The 22,135-nt window shown below is 37.3% G+C and overlaps 1 protein-coding gene across 8 annotated transcripts; it reads right to left on the bottom strand.

Annotated features, from left to right (window-relative positions):
* Positions 1-38: 38 nt before the first annotated feature.
* On the bottom strand, positions 39-20,652 carry ogdhl (oxoglutarate dehydrogenase L). 8 transcript variants are annotated; one of them, XM_056760432.1, is made up of 24 exons: positions 20,111-20,652; positions 19,839-19,945; positions 17,365-17,463; positions 17,007-17,174; positions 16,333-16,435; positions 14,131-14,246; positions 13,760-13,914; positions 12,584-12,730; positions 12,408-12,498; positions 12,150-12,329; positions 11,903-12,031; positions 11,586-11,765; positions 10,809-10,961; positions 10,076-10,178; positions 9,545-9,673; positions 7,047-7,197; positions 4,675-4,802; positions 4,288-4,466; positions 3,270-3,341; positions 2,290-2,415; positions 1,503-1,575; positions 1,251-1,414; positions 991-1,145; positions 39-902 (listed from the first exon to the last, which is right to left on the bottom strand). In XM_056760432.1, exons 2-24 carry the CDS (start codon positions 19,941-19,943, stop codon positions 779-781), a joined length of 3,030 nt encoding a protein of 1,009 aa, XP_056616410.1. In that variant the 5' UTR covers positions 19,944-19,945; positions 20,111-20,652; the 3' UTR covers positions 39-778. The 8 variants fall into 8 exon arrangements, with proteins under 8 accessions (XP_056616410.1, XP_056616411.1, XP_056616414.1 ...); XM_056760433.1 differs by lacking the exon at positions 17,365-17,463 and having other exon boundaries at positions 19,867-19,945; positions 20,372-20,651; XM_056760436.1 differs by lacking the exon at positions 17,365-17,463 and having other exon boundaries at positions 19,847-19,945; positions 20,372-20,651.
* Positions 20,653-22,135: the final 1,483 nt, after the last annotated feature.

Here is a 22,135-nt window from a genome sequence, read left to right on the forward strand (position 1 = left end):
TTGTGTCGTAGTAAGTAGTAAATGACGATAAACAAACATAGTTTCTATGTAGCAGTTTATTGCCATATTATAAGACAGTTAATCAACTTGAATGATTGTTTCTCTTCTCTCTTACCATAATTTTCTAATAAAGTGCTAAACCACCTGAAATATTGTATTCAATTATCTAATATTAAAAACTTAAGTTCACAATTGTATGACATCATCACACGTAGGTACACAGCCTACAGGTCTAGTTTAGAGTACAATATAAGTAAAATCCTTGAGTGGTATTAAAGTTTTATGTTAACCAGAGATTGATCATTACATCATGGCCATGAGAAAGTAAAACCATATTTTAGTGCTACATTACTCATTATTATGACTTATTTTATCATTTCTGTGTATAGCCTTTTAAAGTTATGCACAAGTCGTAACCATAAAGTCTTAAAAGGAAACATATTTTGTAAAAGCTACAGAGAATATTGCCCCTGCCACAGAGAATATTGTTATTTGTCTACATGCCATCTGTTTGATGTCTCAGGATGAAGCCAAGTGTGACAGTTACGGAAGACAAATAAGAAAAAATAAAGAGCAAGTATGACTAAACACAAATAAAGCATTTCTACTGAGAAAAACACAAATCCCCTGCCCTGTTCTTACAGTTATGTATTTCTATGTGCTTTTGCATATAGAAACCTAATAAAGACTTATCTTACCTTATCTAATATTGTGCGTTCATAGCATGACCTGTATCATATACACTTCAAACTATAGTGTAAACATCTGCTATTATACATTAAAAGTTTCTGCCCTTGAATGCCTCCAGGTTAAAGGCAGTGTCGATGAACCTCTTCAGCTCAGTTTGATGAGTAAACTTGTTTCCGGTGGCAGGGGCTGCGGCAGGGTCACGGCCAATATACCTAGGAGTGAGTTTGATGCAAATGATGTCAACATGTTTCTTTTGGTTTTACCAATCCAATAGCTGGAAAACAGAATCATAACACTGACCATATTGGACTCTTGTTAGACAGCACCGTGAGGAAGCGTGGCCTGACATAGTCATAGTAGCCCATGTTCTTGTGCTCCTCTTGACACCACACGAGTTCAGCGTTACTGTACAGCTCAACTTCAGCTTTGATGAGGTCAAAAGGAAATGGTGATATCTAGGCCAGATAAAAAAGTATTTGATTTTCAAAAAGCTAGTCACATGTACAAATAATAAATTCATGTTTCATGGTTCTATGCTTGTATTTGAAGACAGCAGCAACCTGTTCCAGTCGGATAATTGCAACATCCTCCTCTAAGTTTAACTGTTTTCTCTCCTTAGTCAGCTCGTAGTAGACTTTTCCAGTGCAGAAGATGATACGTTTGACCTTTTCTGGGTTTCTGGATGCAGGACCATCATCTGGAATTATTCTTCGGAACTTTGTACCTGCAATACAGAAATTGTAAAGGTCTGATTTTTTGGAGTCTGCAAACGCTGGAAAAGTCTTGAATGTGTTTTATAAACTTTTTTATACCTGTGTTCATCTCATCAAAACTAGAGCGGGCTTCAGGGAGCCTCAATAAGGATTTTGGTGTGAAAATTATCAGCTGAATATGATCAGAAATGTTTTGTTAGTCAAGTGCTTTTGAACTTGGGAAATGTTAAAACTTCAGTCTAAGGGAATATAAAAATAAAATAAAGACAGCTGTGAATCCAAGCGAAACAATAAATTAAGAGCACTTTCATAGAAAACAAACAAAATCATCCCCAGACGCTAACAGTTTCATTTGCTCAGGAAGACATTTTCTCATGCTCCACAAACCACTGTATTTATCTCCAACAGGGAATCACTTTAGACAATTATGGTGCCACAGAACCAAAAGCGTGCAGGAGATACTTCAAACTTTTAAATCACAACTCAACTCTAATTTTCCAAAATGAATGCAAACTGCCATAAAGCCATCTGATTTTAACCAAAGCATAAATGACATGAAATTGCATATAGGTGTAAATCCATAAATAGCTAGAAGTTAGAAATCAATGTGATATATATAGACGATTTAAGAAGATATGCATAAAGCTGGTCCAGAACATTGTTTTTAAGCATTTTTACGCTTCTAAACCATTTGAACAAAATACAACCAAAAGAACCTGTCAAGATGTTAAACAAATATTATGAAGACTTACTATTATGTAAGATTAAAAAACAAAGTTGTTTACATCTTTTGAAGTGGTTTATACTACATTATAAGGACAAGAACAATGTTTACATAATAGATCTAAACAGATATTTTGCATTTATATGTCAAAATTACACTTACCGGCTTTCTAAAAGGTAGTAAGATTTGCCTTCTTAGCACATGAAAGTAGTTGGCAGGTGTTGAGCAATTGACCACAATCCAATTACAGTCATAGAGCTGTTGGACCTCAAAGTCTCCAGTGAATTCCTTAAATGAAGTAAACCTAGCTCATTAAAACTATCTATAATCTCCTGTCAGAAATTTTTAAATAAACAAAAACGTGTATTGCAGAGTTTCAATACAAGTCATTAGCAACTCTAAATAAGTGCACATAATTATGTGCTATTTCAACAATGACAACTCTGTTTACATAGAGTTTAAACAAAATACAACTACTATATTTAAAAAAATACATCATATGATATTAGAATACAAGATATTCCTTAATTTGTTACCAACACAAAGTAATTGTTGATGAAATGAAAATTCTGTCTTCATATACAAACCCTCGAGTTGTTCCAAATCTGTATAAACTTCTTTGTTCTGATGAACACAGAGAAAGATATTTTGAAGAATGCTTGCAGTTCTTGACCACCATGGACTGCCATAGTAGGAAAAAACGTTATATAAATTTCTTTGTTCTGAAGATATGTTGAATGTACATGTACTGTTACATGTAAATGCTGAAGAATGTAGGAAAGCAAACAGTTCTGTGGCACTTTTGAATACCATTGTCATTTTCCTACTATGGTTGAGGGGAAAGTAGAGAGATTTTTGTCCTGAAAGTAGACTGTCCCTTTAAGTCATGCTGGTTTAGTCATTTTGTTTAATGACAGCTTGTTGTATACACTGATCAGAGTAAAACTTAGTATCATTCTAGTCTGCTGAATGTGTTTAATCCAAATACTTCGCCAGAATGACATACTACTATTGGACTAAAAGGCAGTATTAACAAGGACTATATTAAGCATCGAACAAATTGGCAATCAGAAGGTTGATGTGAAGTGCGTATATTTCAAGCTCCCCGTGGCCATCAAGGCATAGCAGGAAAGGCCACTCACCGGATAGCAATCAGGGTCATCCTTGCTCATCTGCAGGAAGCGTTCGGGCCGTGCTGAAGAGTGCTCCGGACCCTGCTCATTAGTGCAAACATACCAGCGCTAATGAGAGCACGTCTATCAAAGAATTATAACCTCATTTATTGGCTCAGACAAAACTTGAGTCATTATTGATCGCAGTACTGCACAGCAATCTTAAAGGAGGCTTGAAATAACAACATGAAAACTTACCCTGGGCTTACACAGCAGGACATTTGTTTCAATTGACTATTATGAGCTACATAACAGACTCTTAAAATAACATCTCTTTACTGATAAGGCTTAATAGGGCAAAGGCAGAAACAGCTGAGTGTTTAAAGGGGTCATTCGACTCGGCTTAAACAAATATTTAGATGTAATACAATGTGTATACACGATTCAAGGTTAAAAAAAACGCTGTATTTTCCACATACCGTGCATGTTTGTATCTCCTCTTTGCTCCGCTTCTGTAAAATGCACTGATATTTTACAAAGCTCATCGCTCTGAAAAGCGAGGTGTGCTATGATTGGCCAGGTCACTAGTGCGTAGTGATTGGTCGAATACTGCATGGAAATGTTACGCCTCTTACCAATTCGGAACACAGCTGTGTTACAATAAGATTTACAAGACTGCCCACCTTACTTGTGTATACATTTGGGTGGTCTTAGTCAAATCATACCACAAAGTGACGTACATGTGTGGGGGTGTGGTTACACGAGGCGTTTCAGGCAGGTCTGGGTTCGCATTCGCTTTTAGATAGAATGCATCTTTTGTTCCGACACTTACATTCTTGGAATTTTACATGTCTAATACACGTGTAAAAACACGAATCTCCGCCATATGACCCCTTTAAATAGTGCATTATATTTATACTGTCTCATGGAAACAGGTTACACTATAAGTTCAGTTCCTTAAGTAGATAAAATATACTGCTAAGTATACTTATTGTAAATTTGTATTATAAGACATTCATATTGATATGCTAATATGTAACTTATTTACCATTCCCTCCATCCCATGGGGCAACAGTAACACAATGCCATTGTGTCGGACCCACTTGGCCTGGCCTGCAGAGATGAACTGGTCTATGATGCACTGGGCTGTGTTATAAAAGTCACCGAACTGAGCTTCCCAGCACACCAGGGCATTAGGATTAGCCATGGCAAAACCAAGCTCAAAACCTATTGCACATCAAAAAATACGGAAACAATAACACTGCATGGAAATAATTATGCATGTGGATCTTGTAAAAGGTATAAATGAATGTTTATGGGTATATTGAGACGTTTGTATAATGTTAGCGATATTAGAAGCGGGGAATAATTGGGATATTTCACATTTCCGTGCACTGATTGATAAACATGCAAATTGAGCACAGGTGGTTCTTACCCAAAACCCCAAACTCAGACAGGGAGCTGTTGCAAACTGTGTAGAGAGCCTGGTTCTCCCACAGATGGTTCATTGGAACACAAAAGCGTTTATCAACTTCTTGATCATGCAAGACGTGGTGACGGTGACTGCAATGATAAGGCCACAAACCGTACAAAGCACACATCAGGGGAAAATGTGTAACAAGTGCATTCATTAGCATTTCATTCAATAACAAGATTACAGCTTTATCGCTCAATTTCTCTTTCCTGGCTCTTATTTTGCAAGGCTGGTAATAATATGTGGAGGACTTTTTTGCAGGAACACAGCGAGTTCAAACAAAACCATTTCATTTATGCAGATTGAGCCCCACAAAAGTAAATAATGGGCACACTGTAGGCCTATGTTTAAAATATTGTAAATTCAGGAAGCAGAATTGCAATCAGATTAAAGAAAGAGTTTATACTTCATTGAAAAATTTAGTTAAAAGTTACTCATCCTCATGATGTGCCTATCTGAACACATCTCTTTGTGTGGTTAAAGGGGTAGTTTACCCCAAAAGATCTGTCATCATTCACTCATCTTCTTTTCATAACAAACCGGTGTGACTTTTTTCTTTTGAAGAACACAAAAAAAGACACTTTAAAAGGAAATTGGTAACCGAACAGCGGTGGCACCCATTCGCTTCTATTATATGGATACAAAACCAATGCAAGTGAATGGGAGCCGCAGTTGTCTGGTTAATAACATTCTTCAAAATATCTTCTTTTGTGTTCTTCAAAAGAAAAAAAGTCACTAGGCAGAAAGTCATACAGGTTTAAAATCACAAGTGGGACAGAATATTTCATTTTTGGGTGAACGAAGGACAACACATTTTGTTGTCAAACCGCACAAAGCACACATCACAGTTACTTTGAACTGCACCTTGTGTTGTCCCTTTTGTTTATATAACACACAATCAACACAAATTACATTTAATGTGTTAAAATGACACAGTTTGTGTTAAAATTCCAAATACCATATGAAATCCTGGCAAATAGCAAAAATTATACAAGTTTGGAATAAAATCTGGGTGCTTAAATAAACCAATTTTGGGAAAGCTGTTTTTTCATTTATTATGTTTTATTAATAATCTACTTTATTATTTATGTTTGACAATTGTCTTTAATTTATTTAGAATTGTGTATTATCAAACCTCAGAACAGTTCAATATATTTTATCATTGTAAGAGATCATGAGCAGCAGCTGAAATGAAGTCTGGGATTTCAGACATGAGATGTAATACGATTTGCTGGGTTACTCTGATGCGATGTTCAAAACAGCCATCTAACCCACCGCGAATGTCTGAACTGTAAAGTCCCTTTAAAAATCCCAGTAATGATGCCCTCTGGCTGTCTCCAATTCCAATGTGTTCATATATACATACTACATGACAATTAAGAAGGTATTTTAGAACTGACAAATATAAGCTCCGCTGCTTCTGTAGATAATGTTGTGAAATGAATTTAGCCATAAGGAAAGTGCTCGGGCTAATCAGAGTCTGTCTGTTATGCTCATTTAATAACAATTGTAAATCAAAAGTGTCTCGTTGTCTTGTCCCTGGTGGGCAGCTCTGGAAACACAGAGAATCTTGGGAGTAAATAGTTTCTTCGGTGCATCAGCTGTGTGTCAGTTTCATCAATCACGGGACCAGAGCACAGTACTTAGTGCATTCCCAAACACAGCCAACTGAATCAATTACTCATAGCCATTAACTCCCTAAGTAACAAGCAGAACCAGCAGACTGAGGAACAGCAATATGTTCACTCCTCCAGCCTTCGCGTGAGATAGAAAAAACGACAGCGCAGCATACATCCACCGGCAGACAACCCACTTCAATAAATAGACTCATAACCCACAGACACTACCTTGTTGATGTCTTTTTGCTCATTTTAGCTTCAATATGCTCTATCAAAGCCTAGCTGTGTTCTAAACAATGCATATAACGCTCCAGCTGAACCCATTGAGGAAAAATCCAGAGAGGGAATGGTAAATCATACGAGTAAATAATGCCATGTGTGGTGTGATAAATTCAGCCGCGGAAGGAGAATGCTGATGTCTCAGTACTGACAAAACAAAACAGCTTGCCAAAACTCCTTTCCACATGATAAAAGTGAACAGACGCTGGATTCTGTGTCTGTTCTGTGGAGTGCCATCAAATGGGTTTCCTTTGGAAGCAATACCATGACGGCACCATGTGGTCATGTCTCCCCCTTCTCAAACTGACGTCATTTGTCAATGAGAGGAAAGTTTACGTTTTGAACAGAGTCATGAGGCAGAAAATGTTAACCTGCCTATTTGCAACAACTGAAATCTAACAGTTAAAGCTAAAGTGGAATATGATTAAGTCTTACCTAAATGTTCCTCTTTCTACATCTTGTCCACTGAGTCTCACATGAATACCATCCTTTAGCAAAGAGCCAAAGGCCATGTACTCGGCCAGAGCCCAGTCCACCGAGCGCTTGGCAACCATATCAGCACGGCCGCGAAGGATCCGTGACAAGCCTGAAAGGAGGAAAATCCTAAACAGTCATTAGGAAAATTAAGGAACGAAAACAATAAACAGTAGAGAGAAAACCTACAGTACAAAGTAAAGCCACAATCAGTTCTGCCGGTTCTTAAACACAATTTCATATTGAAGTAAAGCACCGCTCTGTGTCAGGGAAGGGCTTGTGCCGGTGGACCGGTTTGATGCTTGGAGGCAGTTGTGCTTAAAAGCAGGCAGTAAAGAGTTTAGCTGGAGGTCTATGTTGGTTACGGTGATTTGGCAGAATTTAAGACTACCAGATTGAAGCCGACTCCTTAAGTGCAATGGTCCCTTAGTGCTACTTCATCAATCCACTATAGCTCCCTTGTGTCTGCTGTTCAGTGAAAGAAAATGATGACCCATCGAGCAATGAGACATTCCTATACCACAGAAGCGTACGCATCATCTGTCAGGGATTTGCTGATGTTCCACACCATTACCACCATCATCTTGCAATGCTTTGATGTCAGTTTCCAGTGTTTATCCCTAGTGGTCACAGCTTAACAGAATTTAAGATATGTGCGGTTGAATGTACATGTTGTATCCTTAACCTATAACCTGGTCTGTGCTGCAAAATAATCATTTTCTAATCAGGATAGATAATCAGATCATCCTTTAAACAGCTGGGTTTGACATTAACGCTTGTCGGGGACAAGTGAACGTTTTTTATGGGCAAGTGAGAGACAATTTTACTGAAACGACAAGTAGCTTGAAAAAAAAATAACAACAGTGAGACATATATGTGGAATATTAAGAATATGTGCATTAGACAGAGTTGCGTGTTTTGTGTGAAGTGCTCTTGTCGTGGTTGTGCTTGTTTGTTGTGTGTTACATTAATCAATGGCGTCCATGTAACTAGATGTGGGCATTTGGCTGTTCTGCGTGTCTGAGTGAATTATGTGCACAGTTAACATACAACACGAGTGATGGTCGAGATTTATCTGCATCTGCACTGTATGAGGATATGAACACAGAACTTCATCTCCAGAGTTTTAAGAGCGTTGTACTGTTTGAGTGAAGCTATCGGCAAACACAAAAACTCAACTCAAGCGTCTTCCCGAAGACCCGTCAAAATAAAACTCCCGTTAAATTGAATATTCTTACAAAAAATACTGTACTGTAGTGTGCTATAGTATTTGCTTTTGCAAGTTGAAGTGCCCTTGTAGTGAATTGATAAACACTGTATACTTTAGTAAAGTTAAAAAAACTTTATACAAAAAACTATAGTATATAAGAATTTTACTGAAGTTTACTATAGTAAATACGACAAAGTGAGGTGAGGTATTTCATTTCAATGGAGAGCTGGCGACACCAGCGAAAGTGACCATTGGTGACAGGAAGTGGGAGTGTCTAACGAAGTGACAAAGTTGAGATTTGCTCAACTTTATGCAAATGATGAGCGACTTTAGGGAGCGACTGCTAAGGAGTAAAGCAGGGGAGCTCACGTCATCTGTCTCCCTTCAGTTACTGCAGTTTTTTTTTTATAAATGTTACTAGAGCAACCAAAGCTAGGAAGTGACTTCTAACAACCTCGCTGTCGCTGTCGCTGGCGGTCTGAATGCACTTTTATACTGCATTGGTCGATTTTTTTTTACTTGTTTATACTGTACATTTCTGTCCAGATAAAAGACAAAATATTTAAAAACTTTCGATTTAGCTGACATGTCGCACTTGGACAAACCTACAAATTAATGTCCAAGGATACATGTTGTGAGTTAAGGAAGTTTGCTTTTGCAGGATTTAAAGGCGTAATGTGGAGATTTTAGCGGCATCTAGCGGTGAGGCTGTGAATTGCAACCAACAGCTCTCTCCGCCCTTCCCTTTCAAAACACTATGGTGATTGCACAGAACTAAGTTGTCATCACCTGTTCGCTTATTTGCCAAAAGAGAGAAAACATGTTTACGAAATGTGCTCATGTAGATCAGTTTGTCCATTAAGAGAAGCTGTAGAAATAACATGGCGAAATCCTTGTAAGGGGACACGTGGTAAATGTAGATAGAAATACCTCATTCTAAAATAATAAAGCATAACACTTCATTATGTAAGGTCTTTATAAACCTCTAGTTATAGTTAAAGTTATGTATAAATATATTCAATTTCTGTCAACAGAGCCTCCCGAAAACAACACACTGGACCTTTAATAACCCCTCAATCTTTTATTAACCTGACCAAACCATTTTTACCACTATACCACATCTTGTAAAGATATAAAAAGATAACACTTTAAAATCTGAGATTGTTGAAAATTATAGATGGGAGACAACATGAATACATTAAATAAATGTAATCTTTCATTGTGAAATTGCTAAGTATGATAAACTCACCACTGTGAATGGCAAAGTCCTTTAGAGGGACTGAACTGGCAACCTCACCAATGTGTCTGAGCACCTCTTCATTTAGACCTGTGGAGGGACAGCTCGTGCTCTTTGGCTCTCCTTCTGGTGTAAAGAAGTCTTAAAGAGGAACACAAAAGACCAGAAATAAGGTTTAAATGCACCTTACAGTAAAATGTTACTGAAAAGACAATGAAACTGCATTATTGGTGGCTTGAAGGGATAGTAAAAAAATATTTTATCTATTACTTACACTCATGTCATTCCAAATCTATAGGACTTACTCTTTTCTGCAGAACACGAAAGAAGATATTTTGAGGATCGCTCAAAATATCTTATTTTGTGTTCCACAGAAGAAAGAGTCATATACAGGTATTGAACCCCATCAGTGTGAATAAATGCTAACTCGCAACCTCCTCAATTTGATTCACTCACAAAAGGACATTTTTATTCACATCTAGCACTTTGTGTTCATTTACGACCTTCTGGCCAACCACAGTTTAAGTGGTCCTCATAATTTACCTGGCCACGGCGAGTCAAGCCAGTGGCGTATGTTTAGAATCTTCTCATCTTTGGAGCTCCTGTACGCTTCCTCACAGATCTTGTCATATTTAGCAACTTCCTCCTGAAAAACAATTCACAGTAGTACAGCCATAGCCCACCAACCACCATCTTCATCAAAAACTCAGACGCATGACACATTTGTGACAAATTATTAATTAATGATTCATGGCACCTATGTGCTACGGCGTAGAGAAAATAGCGAGATTCAAGTCACAATTTATTCTCCGAGTGAAATCCCCTGAGCGATGTCAGCGAGTGAAGAGTGACAAGGCTGCAGTTGTAAATAAAACGAGCTGTCGCTGGGCGAGACGAGGTGTCAGCCATCCGCACTGGAGGGATGGTTCGGTCCGAGGATTCTGGTTTCTACGGTGACACAAATCTGAGGCTGGTTGGGGGAGCTGAAAGCCTGGGGAATGAGAGCTTGGGTCAATGGGTGAAGTATGAAACGTGTCATCACCGGAGCGAAAAGACACCGGCTGAACATCTGAGAACACAACCTCCATCAATTGTCAGGAAACAATGTACAAACCCTGCAGGAAATGCATCATTTCCTAATAGCCCAGGAAATCAACAGCTGCGGAAAAGATGGTTAAAGAGGTCAATCAGGATGAATCGTGGGAGTAACTCCAGGTGGACTTTTCATTTTGCACAGTGAGGACATTCAATAATCCGATTTTCTTAGTACACAAACCTCATACTCTTGCAGTGTCACAACACCCTCGGAGATGAGCTTGTCGGCGTACTTCTTCAGCACATGTTCCTGTATGCGGATCTGCTTGTACATGAGGGGCTGCGTAAACATGGGCTCATCCATCTCGTTGTGCCCAAATCGCCGATAACAAACCTAAACAATACATAAACACCATCCGTATACACAATACAGCAACATGGGTGCACATTCTCTACCAATAATACTAAATAAACAAATTACATTTATACATATTTAAATGAAATATTGTTAAATACTGGATGTAATACAATGTTAATGTAGTATGAAATATCAATTCATATATTTTAGTTCCTAACGTTTTCCATAGTGATCCACAGACCCCCTATAGTACCTTCAACAAACCCCCAGGGGGTCTGAAAACAATATAACACATTGTGGTTCTGCAACCAGGATAAGGAGACTTTAGTTTTTTTTTTAATGGTTATAATTAGAATTGTACTTGTAAACTAACAGTACTGTTTAGCGGGCTGACAAATTTTTATATGCTCTCCTAATTGTAAGTCGCTTTGGATAAAAGCGTCTGGCAAATGAATGGCATGTTAAATGTAAATAATGGTACTGCTGGTTTGTGATTGATTCTGTTGGTGGGATGCTGGAATAATGCCCAAAAAAAACAAAAAAAATGAATTTTGTAATGGTTTTAATGGAAAAAGCTAATGGATATAATGGTATTTTAATGGAAACCATTAGAATTTCTGTCAGGGTTTCTATTTTTTTTTGTGTCATCACAGTATTTACCAGGTCTATTACCACATCCTTATTGAATGTGTTCCTCCATTCTGCAGCAACCCTGCACACATACATCACTGCCTCTGGATCATCAGCGTTGACATGGAAGATTGGTGCGTTGACCACACGAGCCACGTCGGTCGGGTAGGGAGAGGAACGTGCCATTCGGGGATCTGTAGTGAATCCAATCTGGTAACAACAGATAACATACATCAATCTAAAGCATATAGAAAGGTCAGGGGTTACGTGTTTGAGCAATCCTAATCTCTACAAGATTGAACTTCTTCAGTAAATTCTGATGGGAAAATGGGATGTCTGATGTTCACCTGATTATTGACCACAACATGGATTGTGCCATGTGTGGAATAAGAAGGGAGTTCACTGAGGTGGAAGGTTTCATAGACGACTCCCTGACCTGCGAACGCAGCATCACCGTGGATGAGAATGGCCATCACCTGGGACACACAAATGCAGGTGATTACCAATTTAAAAAAGAAATGTCTGGCATAATTGGTTTGTATCATCCAACACTCATACAGTAGCAATAGTATAGAGTTATTTTTAAGATATTACCCTCCTTCCTTCAGTGTCTCCGCTGTAGAACTGCTCTGCCTTGGTCTTGCCCTGAACAACAGGATCCACTGCCTCCAGATGAGAGGGGTTAGCCATCAGAGACAAAGTGATATTCTTATCTGTTTCACTGTTGATCCGTTCATGGTACATCCCCAAGTGATATTTCACATCTCCTGAACCCTGTGCAAAACTTACATTAGAAGCACAACATAGAAAAATAAACACAAGCAGCTTTCATCAAAACAAATGATATAATACCTCATCTGCGGCCTCAAGTTTGGGATCAAACTGGCAAAAAATCTGATCTAGATCTTTGCGCACCACATTGGCCAGAACATTCAGTCGACCCCTGCATGAATAAGAGGTTGTGTTGTTACTGCTGGGATAAATTCTTAAAGATAAAGTGACATTGAATGAACCAGGTTTAGTGTTACCTGTGAGGCATGCCCATTATTACACTTTCTATACCGGCTTCACTGGACTTGTCAATGATCATCTTCAGGGCAGGGATAAGGACCTCACAGCCTTCCAAACCAAAGCGTTTCTCTGAAGACCATTTACGAGCCAGAAAGTCCTCAAACCTAGAACGTTACAGAAAAGAAGATATTCTGAGAAATGTCTCACTGGTTTTGTACACACAAAATGGAAGTCAATGGGGGCCAATGTTTGGTTACAAATATTGTTTAAAATATCTTCTGATTTTTGCAGAAGAAAGAATGACATGAAGGTGAGTAAAATTTTCATCAAGCTTCTGTTATTGTGGGAGACTCTTCTCATCCCCTGTATGGTTCTTTCCAGTAACCTTCCCTCTGGCAGACGGTATAAAGTACCTTTAGTAAAAAGGGCCAAGTATAAAAAGACCTTTATATCTACTGCAAATGGTATTTATAGTAGGGTTGATTTTGTATGTAATGTTAAGTTTGTTGTGATGATTGTTTGTACTGTTTGAGCCTTTGTCTAAACATAATTTTCTATCCCTTTCTTCCTAAAGAGCTAAAGCTAACATTCTCCATTATTAGCTTCACATATATCTGCATACAGTACACTGTATATAAACCATCACATTAAATAATATGTGACCCTGGACAACAAAACCAGTCAAATGGCTCAATTTTTCAAAATTGAGATGTTTACATAATCTGAAAGCTGAATAAAAACGTCTTCTATTGATGTATGACTTGTTAGAATAGGACAATATCTGGCTAAGATACAACCGTTTAAAACTCAGGAATCTGAGAGTGCAAAAAAGTCAAAATTTTGAGAAAATTGCCTATGAAGTTGTTTATTAGGGGCACTGTGGCAGCCCATCCACTCACAAAAATATTTTTTTATATATTTCAGGTAGGAAATGTACAAAATATCTTCATGGAACATGATCTTTACTTAATATCCTAATGATTTTTGGCATAAAAGAAAATTCAATAATTTTGACCCATACAATGTATTTTTGTCTATTACTAAAAACATTCCCGTGCTACTTAAGACTGGTTTTGTGATCCAGGGTCGCTCTTATATAACCTTGTATATGCAGTTTAAAAGAGTTTTGACAAGAATACAAGACACTATTGTTCGGAATGGATTATAGTATATTTATATAGTTAAATAATCACCTTGTTGAGCGAACCAGCCTGGCCAGCAGCGTTCTTTTCTCTCTGTCAGAAAACGGCATGATTTCTGGACTTTCAAACTTCTGTCGTATCCACTGGCACTGCTCCACATTGTTGATGAACATAAATTCCACCCCAATATGACTACAGTAAGACATCTGAAACAATCAAACCAGATTCATTGCAAATTTGTTCTTTTATTCATTAAAGAATTCATTTCTGAAGCATAATTAAGCCTCAACATAATCATCAAAGCTCATCTTTTCAGTATAAATGAATGCTAAGATTAGTGAATGTCACATCTGAATCAGTCAAAGCACAAAACCAGCTAATGATGAATGAAGTGCTTCTACTCACATGTAACCTTTACCCACCTCAAGTCTGCGTATGATTTCTCTCAGTGGGAGTGTACTTTCATTTCCCCCAATAAACGTGGTTTGTGGCAACTGAAATGTCTTATCCAGATCAGATTCTTCCAAACCATAGGAGCCTTAAGTTTGAAGACAAAATCAATATTAAACAAAAGCGGCAACAATTCAAAGATTGAATATTAAAAAGATTCTATATGTAAAACAACATATTACAAGTACAAAGGGGTAACACAGACGTCAAGAAATCCCAAAATACTATTTAAAAAATGCATAGAAAATGTATTATTATTACTCATTTCATAGTGTGTCAAACATTAATGTAGAGAAACAAAACCATGCAATGCAAGCACACTAGTTTGTAATGCATCCTGTAGATAACACAGGTCTATCAGAAACACTGGGTCTCCTCAAGAGAGGAGCACACACAAGAGGAGACAGGTGCAAATGTAATTAAAGCCACAACCCAGATAAAGAGGGCAGCGAATGGAAAGACATCATACCCAAATTAAGTGCCTTCTGGTTCAATACACGGCCTCATTAGCCGCGTGTAGGCTAAAGTAAAAACGATGACAAAACCCCACCTGACCCACACAATGAGAGCATACTGAGGAAAAAAGGCATGTTTTGAGAGATCTTCTCACTGGCTATTACTCTCTCTTTTTCGATCTGTTATGAGAACATGTCCTACATCCTTCTATTTTGCAGACAGTGAAGGCAATAGGACCCGACAGGAGCAAAGGGGAAGATTTATGGGCCTTTATCTCAGATAACATTAACCTGTGCTTGCGATTCTGTTTCTTCCCTTTAGCCGCTGTCTGAGACCAGGGAATATGTAATGGCCGAATGAGGAATTGTTTGGATGACCATTTACACGACTACACAGCCAGAAACGCACACACATTTACAGACACAGTCTCAATTTTACATTTGCTATATGAGTCACCGAATAACCAAAGCACTGGTACAAGCAGCGTTACAAAAGTTCATAGCAATAATCGTGATCCTTATAAAATATGAAGTGCTATCAGCTCTGATTATGAGGTTGGGAAAGAAACTTCCAATGGACTTCGAAAGCCCTAAGCAAAAGTGAAACGACTGATTTAAAGAACTATACATAGAAACGTCTCAGAAACGGCACTGGACCAGCTGAAAATTAAGACGATTTATAATATTTTACACTTGGTTTTTAGCATTGTAATAACGATGGGCTCTTAAACCGTTATTTGATAAATGGTAATAGCTGTATATCCTCAATTTGCAATGAACGTTTTTTTCAGAGAGCTACAACAATCTAATTTTCCTTTCTTAATTAAAAAGGAGATGTATGTAGCGGATGGGTGCAGTCTTGTTGCTACAGTGACGTATAAATATTGCGGCCACAAGGTCAGCCACCAATTGCATTATACATCGGGTAGAGGGCTGTTGTGCTGACATCAGACGACAAAAATGTCATAGACATATGTGTAATATATGTGTAGACAAAATCAAAGACAAAAATAAACCAGAGGAAGTCTGAAGGACACAATGTTTTTTTGTGTGAGCAATTATTAGGAGAGCTTCCATACAAAGAAAGTGTATCTATCAGCAGTTACCGTATTGAATGGTGGAGTGAGCTACAGAAGAGGGGGGTGGCTAACATAAGAGGATAATAACAAAAAACACTTAGGGATGAGCCTCAAAGTCAAGGAACCAAGTCAGCTTTTTTGTCTTTAGAATAAATATTCTTCTCTAGGTGCAACAGTGTATTTATAGCAGAGGGACACTAAAGATATTGACAAAGGATGTTTGTAAGAATTATGACTTAAAATATTAATATACAGTGCTTGAAAATTCCAATCATTTTTTTCTGTAATGGTTATTCCACCAGTATGTGTAAGTTCTTTAGTCACAGTATTAGTATTAATAATGATCAAATATAATTGTTATTATCCATATTTGTTTATTTACAGCTTTACAAGATTTGAATGATATTTCATTCAACTATTAGCAGTTGAATACGCCTGCTCAAATGTTGATGTAAAAACGTGAATGAAGATTATTTAAGTGTTCCAGTTTGTTTTTAGCCTTTTAAAATTATAATAAAATGTTAAGTTTTAAGCTTTTGAGAGATTCATATATTATTTTAGCTATACATTAACCATACATAATTGGTCTACATACTTTGATATACAGAATCTGTTCTGTATATCAGTAAGGATATCTCACCAAGCTTGTGAATCGACGTGATCAAATCTGTGGGATTGAAGGAATTTCGATCTGCTGTAAGGATGCCAAGAGGGTCTAGCTGGGCCACATGGTGACCACGTACCTACAGGGATTAAAATGCATTTGAGAAATGATTTAACTTGGTATCTCCATACCTGAAGTAAGGCACACTTATCAACACACTTATAAACAAAGCACAACCGGACCAGGAAGTGTTTTCCTTAACTGCTACAGTAGCTGACCCACACAAATATGAAACAACAAAACGCGGGACTAAAAATCTCCCAGGATTTCACACCAAATTGAACATACAACCCGCAGGCTGGTAAGAGAAGATAAAAAATGTCTTTGCCAATATGCAGAATTTAATAAATCCCTGTGATACTTCATTAATTAATTTGAGGAAGCAGGGAACCACCTGTTTTGATTCAAGCAATCTCTTTGATATTTTCAAAAGGAAGCACATCTAGTCTAATTAGGCTGGGGTTAATCACCTGGGACACTATAAAATGTATAGATTTACAGCCACTTTTGACTTGTTACAGTCCCCTTAACATGAACGCCAATAAATTTGAGTCAGTACGATTCTTCTTGTTGTTTATTTGATCAAAAAAAGATTTTGCGTATAAAACCTGCATAAGATCTAATACAGAACCCCTCGTGGGCTCTATTACCTGATAGGCTCTTATAAGCGTGTGCACAGCTAAATGATCCTCCACCACTTTTTGGGACATGGCTGGTGTCTGGGACATGGTTCGTCCTTGGAGAAGTGTGGACAAATGCTTCTCTCTTGCTTCCTCTGGACTGCTGGCCTGGGCGTTACGGAAGTATGCGTCCCAAGACTGTTGATAAAATAGTCATAGGGTTTTTAAAATGGTTCCTTTTATATTCGTTTTATGTTTGTTTCAATTTCAATAGCCATTTGATGCTATTCTTGGACAAAGATGTTAGATAAAAATGTATAGCAATGTTTAAGCGATATATTAGGAAGGACACTAGATCTCTAAAACAGTGCCTTTAGTGGATGTTCACCTCGTGAACATTTTTGTGATCCTCCAGCCAAGCGTAGTACATTTCCACGACATAGCTAGAGCTGAAGGGAGCCAATGAGTGCTCAGCATCCCCGGACGAACCCCAGCCGGCATTTCAACGTTGATTCACCGTTGAAACAACGTCAGGTACCATGGTTGAATCAACGGTGAATTACCTTTCGATTTTGCAAAACGGATCAACGTTGATATTGTGACGTCGTTTCACCGCGGAAGAAACAACGTTGATTCACCGTTGAAATCGCGACGTCGTTTCACTCTTGCCTTTCGGGTTATGGTCTTCTGTCGACGTTGAATCACCTTTCGATTTTGCAAATTGAATCAACGTTGATATTGTAACCCTGTTTTACCGGCGTACCTGTAATTTTGCTTAAACGTCAACACTGAGTTTTAAACTATGATTTTCGGTACACAGTGTTTTCAGCAACTAATAAAACTTGCTGTACATGATTTGCAATTGGACGGCATAAAAAAAAAATTCTCTTTCTAACAATTAGATGTTCATTAATCTGCAGTGCAGGGATGAGATGCTTCATTTTCTAAAGAAAAAGTTTTGAACAATTACACCAAATGGAAAAATAATTATCTTAGAATTTAAATATACATCTACATTCTACATTTACACTTGCACATAATTTATTGAAAATAATTCTCATTCAACAACAAAGCACTTTCTTAAGGGTTTAATGATATCAGAATACAGAGGGAAAAAGCTTTTAATTCTAATTTCATACACACTGCAAATATACACAATAGCCTATATATAAATAATAACAAACATATGTACTCATTTCGTGACCAACATATGTACTCATTTCGTAACATTCTAAAATCTCAACAATTAAGTGAAAAAGAATCCAAGTAAAAGTAAGGAAAGTTTGTAGAACAAGAAGTCTTTCGTAGAACTTAACATTTTACTAGCAACAGTCATTAAAAAAGAAGAAGGAAAAAAAGTGTCTTCAAGGAAGAGTCTTCTTACGGCCACCACCACCCATCCTCTCTGGTGCATATTTTAAATATTTGGACATGGTCTTCATTACTTTTGTACTGGTTGTGTTGTGTGCATTGACGACTGCATCTAAAGGGAAAAATCAAAACAGCCAAGATCAACAAAATTGCTATAAATTTATGGAAAAGCTTTTAAGGATGTCAAAGTTACTTTACAACGTTACTATTATTTGCTTAGACAACTTGCAAAACAGTAAAACTAACATGAAAAAGAATCGTGATAATATTGTGAATCATATTTAACACATAAAATAAAATAAACTCGATTGGATTGTTTTCCATATCGCCCATCTCTTTCATGCTCTTTCCTTTGGCCAGTCTCGCTTCCAATCTCGCGATATTACCGTGAATGGACAGTAATGACGACGACAAACGGAAAATTTAGCTTATGTAACGTTACACTTTTTTTCCTGAAATTTTGTATCTGTGTGCGCACGTATAATGTCTTATCCCTTAAAATCGACGTAGCAACCGCAAAAGCACAAAACGACACTGAAGCGGCACGAGTAACGTTAGGCCTCAATCGACATCTGTAAAAGTAACGTTATCCCTCCGCGACACAAATGTGGAAAAGCATTCCCTGAATATCGAGTTAGTAAATTCATTCAACAAACTGTGCATTTACAATTTTGCAAGAACTGACATAATGCGTTTAACTCATGACCTTGCGTATATTTGTGAAATCAGACTTACCTTTTGAACCCGCGCCCTCGCAGACCACTTTCTATCGTGCTCTTCCCTTGGCCAGACCAGTCTCGCTTCAAATGACGTCCTCGATCAGAAAGACGGTCAGGATAACGGTCATATTTTCAAACATAAAATGGCGCGCACAGTTTCATTGGCCAGTTTCATGAATGACAGACAGATTAACCAATCATAATCAAAGCAAATAAGGTTAAATAACCAATAGGAATTGTTTCAGTGTGGTAAAGCAGCGCAATCTTTTATTGCTGTTGATAATATTTATACCAGAAGGTTCATGATAAAAATGTAAATGGATAATAAATAATAATAATAATGATTTTAATAATTTAAAAGGCAGAAATTATTTATTCTGTGCATACATTAATTGATACAACATATGAATCTTGTAAAAAAAAAAAAAGTTGATTAATAAGTGTTTTTATTACCCATTTTCAACCATTTAGCATTTCAATCAAAATTGAAACAACAGCTGTCATTATTTCAACCATATTTCAACGTTGAAGGTTGGTAATGTACCGGTTGGTTTTCAACCATTTAGCATTAAACGTTATATCAACGTTGTTTCAACGTTGAAACAACAACTGTCATTATTTCAACCATATTTCAACGTTGAAGGTCATGTACTGGTTGGTTTTCAACCATTTAGCATTAAATGTTATATCAACGTTGTTTCAACGTTGAAACGACAACTGTCATTATTTCAACCATATTTCAACGTTGAAGGTCGGTCATGTGCCGGCTGGGACACTTACGACGTGGGACAAAAACTCGCCTTGCGGTCCCCGCGTGCCCCCTCACCCATTGGCTACTGCTTCTTAAAGCACCAGCCAGGTGTCTCAACTGACTCATGCCTGCAAAACAATGGATACGAAATAAACAAACAGGAACCAATAAAGTCGTTATAGAAGTATATATCAGGGACAAATCACACCAGTATCACGTGTGCTTATTTTATACAATATTTCTGTATCAACCTATAAATAGCCAAAACATGACGTCGTTTACTATATAAATACCTCATCAATATTTATGAAAATGGTTTAAACACAGCTTGTCCTTCATGTCTGTCTTTTCAATGACAAGTTGATTTAAAAACATCTCTCCATCCGATCGCTTCCAATACATTTAAACGACGCAAATGTATCGCCGGACAGTCATATACATGCATCGATTTCACGGTTTTGTTTACAGCTCCTCTGCGATATCCATCTATGTTACCGTATGTTAGCAGTTGCCTGCTTCACCTCAGCCGCATCGTCATAAGAAATAAATGTCACCTTGAGTTACAAAGACGGTCCAATTGACTTCAGATGCTGTTGATTTTACAGCGCATTGTCGTCTGGATCTTGGACGCAGTTTTCTTTCCTGTCTATAATCTCACGAGGGTCAAATCCGCCCTATAATCCAAATCCTCACGCATTGAACGCGCACTGCGTGTTCCGTCTTTGAGATCTGAACAGCACAGGTCAACGCGGCATCTGAAGGAACTGCTTGTTTATATCATCGTTTAAATGTACAGTTTTACTGTTATATAGGTTATAACATGAACTTCACAACAATGGACACATTCAATTTACTTGAAATGTGGGCACAAATAATGCACGAGCAAAGCACGTGACTCCAAGTCAGGTAAACAAGGCACAAGCAACCTGAAATATTCTGCTCAAATTGATATTAAGTTATCCAAGTTTCCCCTACGTCTTCATTATTTTGAAGTATTAAACAGTTAAGATCAATAGAATTTATTTTGCTTAAGTACCCCTCTTTATGATTTTTTCAGCCCAGTACCCCTTTACCAGACCGCAACATTTTGCATTAAAATGAAATGAGAGTCAGATAGTTATTATATCTGATGCTCACAAGTAGGTTTATTGCTTATAAATATTTCTGTATGAAGCTTTACGCAACTATGTAAATCTCTTAAGTATTATGCATAAGAGTTAAAGGTAAATCAGTGTTTTTCAGTTCAGGAAATCATTTTTTTTTACATTTAACAGCAACCTTTCCTAGATTATAAATGACTCTTATAAATTGAAATGCGTTTTAAATGTATCAATACATTTTTTATGCATATTTGTGTAGTCCTCATTTCATATAAAAATACTATTATCATAATTTATTGACATATTGATTTTCATTTATTCCTAAATTTCAATTTCTCTCACGTACCCCCTCTGCATTATCCCCTGAACCACTTGGCTATAGGAACAATGTTGACCAAATGTGAAATAGCTTTCACAAACTTGAGTTTGACTATTGAATTCCTTTAGCTCATTTTTTTGACATTTATTATTTATTTTTATTACAGATGTACGGTCCCACATTAACGCCAAAGAAATACCTTCTAAAACAATGAAGATTGTTAAGGATTTATCTGAGTGCTCATATACACAATAATATGGGTTATGCAGTATCAGACATCACAGCATTTGTGCTTCATAATAATATGCATGGGTTAAAAAAGATTAACGTTCATTTAAAACAGCAAAACAGAGAAGCAGACAACAGCAACAGCGAACAAGTATACAAACTCGCCACCACTTTTTGAAATAAGTCCAATAAAATATAGAAGTGACATCAGGCCAGAGATGTGTGCCAGGGCTTAATGAGAACATTAAACTTTTCCATTCAATCTCATTCCTAATCATTTCACACAATTAGTCTTTCCTAATGTTCTAAGGGATTGTGCAGAATTCTGAACATGTGATTTCAGTCATATAGATTGATGGTCTTTATGTTTCTGAAATATACAATCTGAGCTAATTACCCTCCCTCCCCCTCAATAGTTTAAAACTAGTTTCATCACTCTTAGGGGCCAACCACCAGAAAAATAAAGCATTGTCATCAATCATAACATGAGTCGCTATCATATGCATTATGATTAAACTATAGCGCTAAGCAACAGGTGGTGAAATGTCAAACGCATCAATGATTTTTTTGACATGTCATGAACAATTTTTACGTAAAACAATACAAAGCAATTCTTACTTTTAAAAAGAATACAAATAGCAAATTGGTTTTCTCCACACTACTGTGGGATG

Source organism: Triplophysa dalaica, chromosome 11 (assembly GCF_015846415.1).
Source record: "Triplophysa dalaica isolate WHDGS20190420 chromosome 11, ASM1584641v1, whole genome shotgun sequence".
NCBI lineage: Eukaryota > Metazoa > Chordata > Actinopteri > Cypriniformes > Nemacheilidae > Triplophysa > Triplophysa dalaica.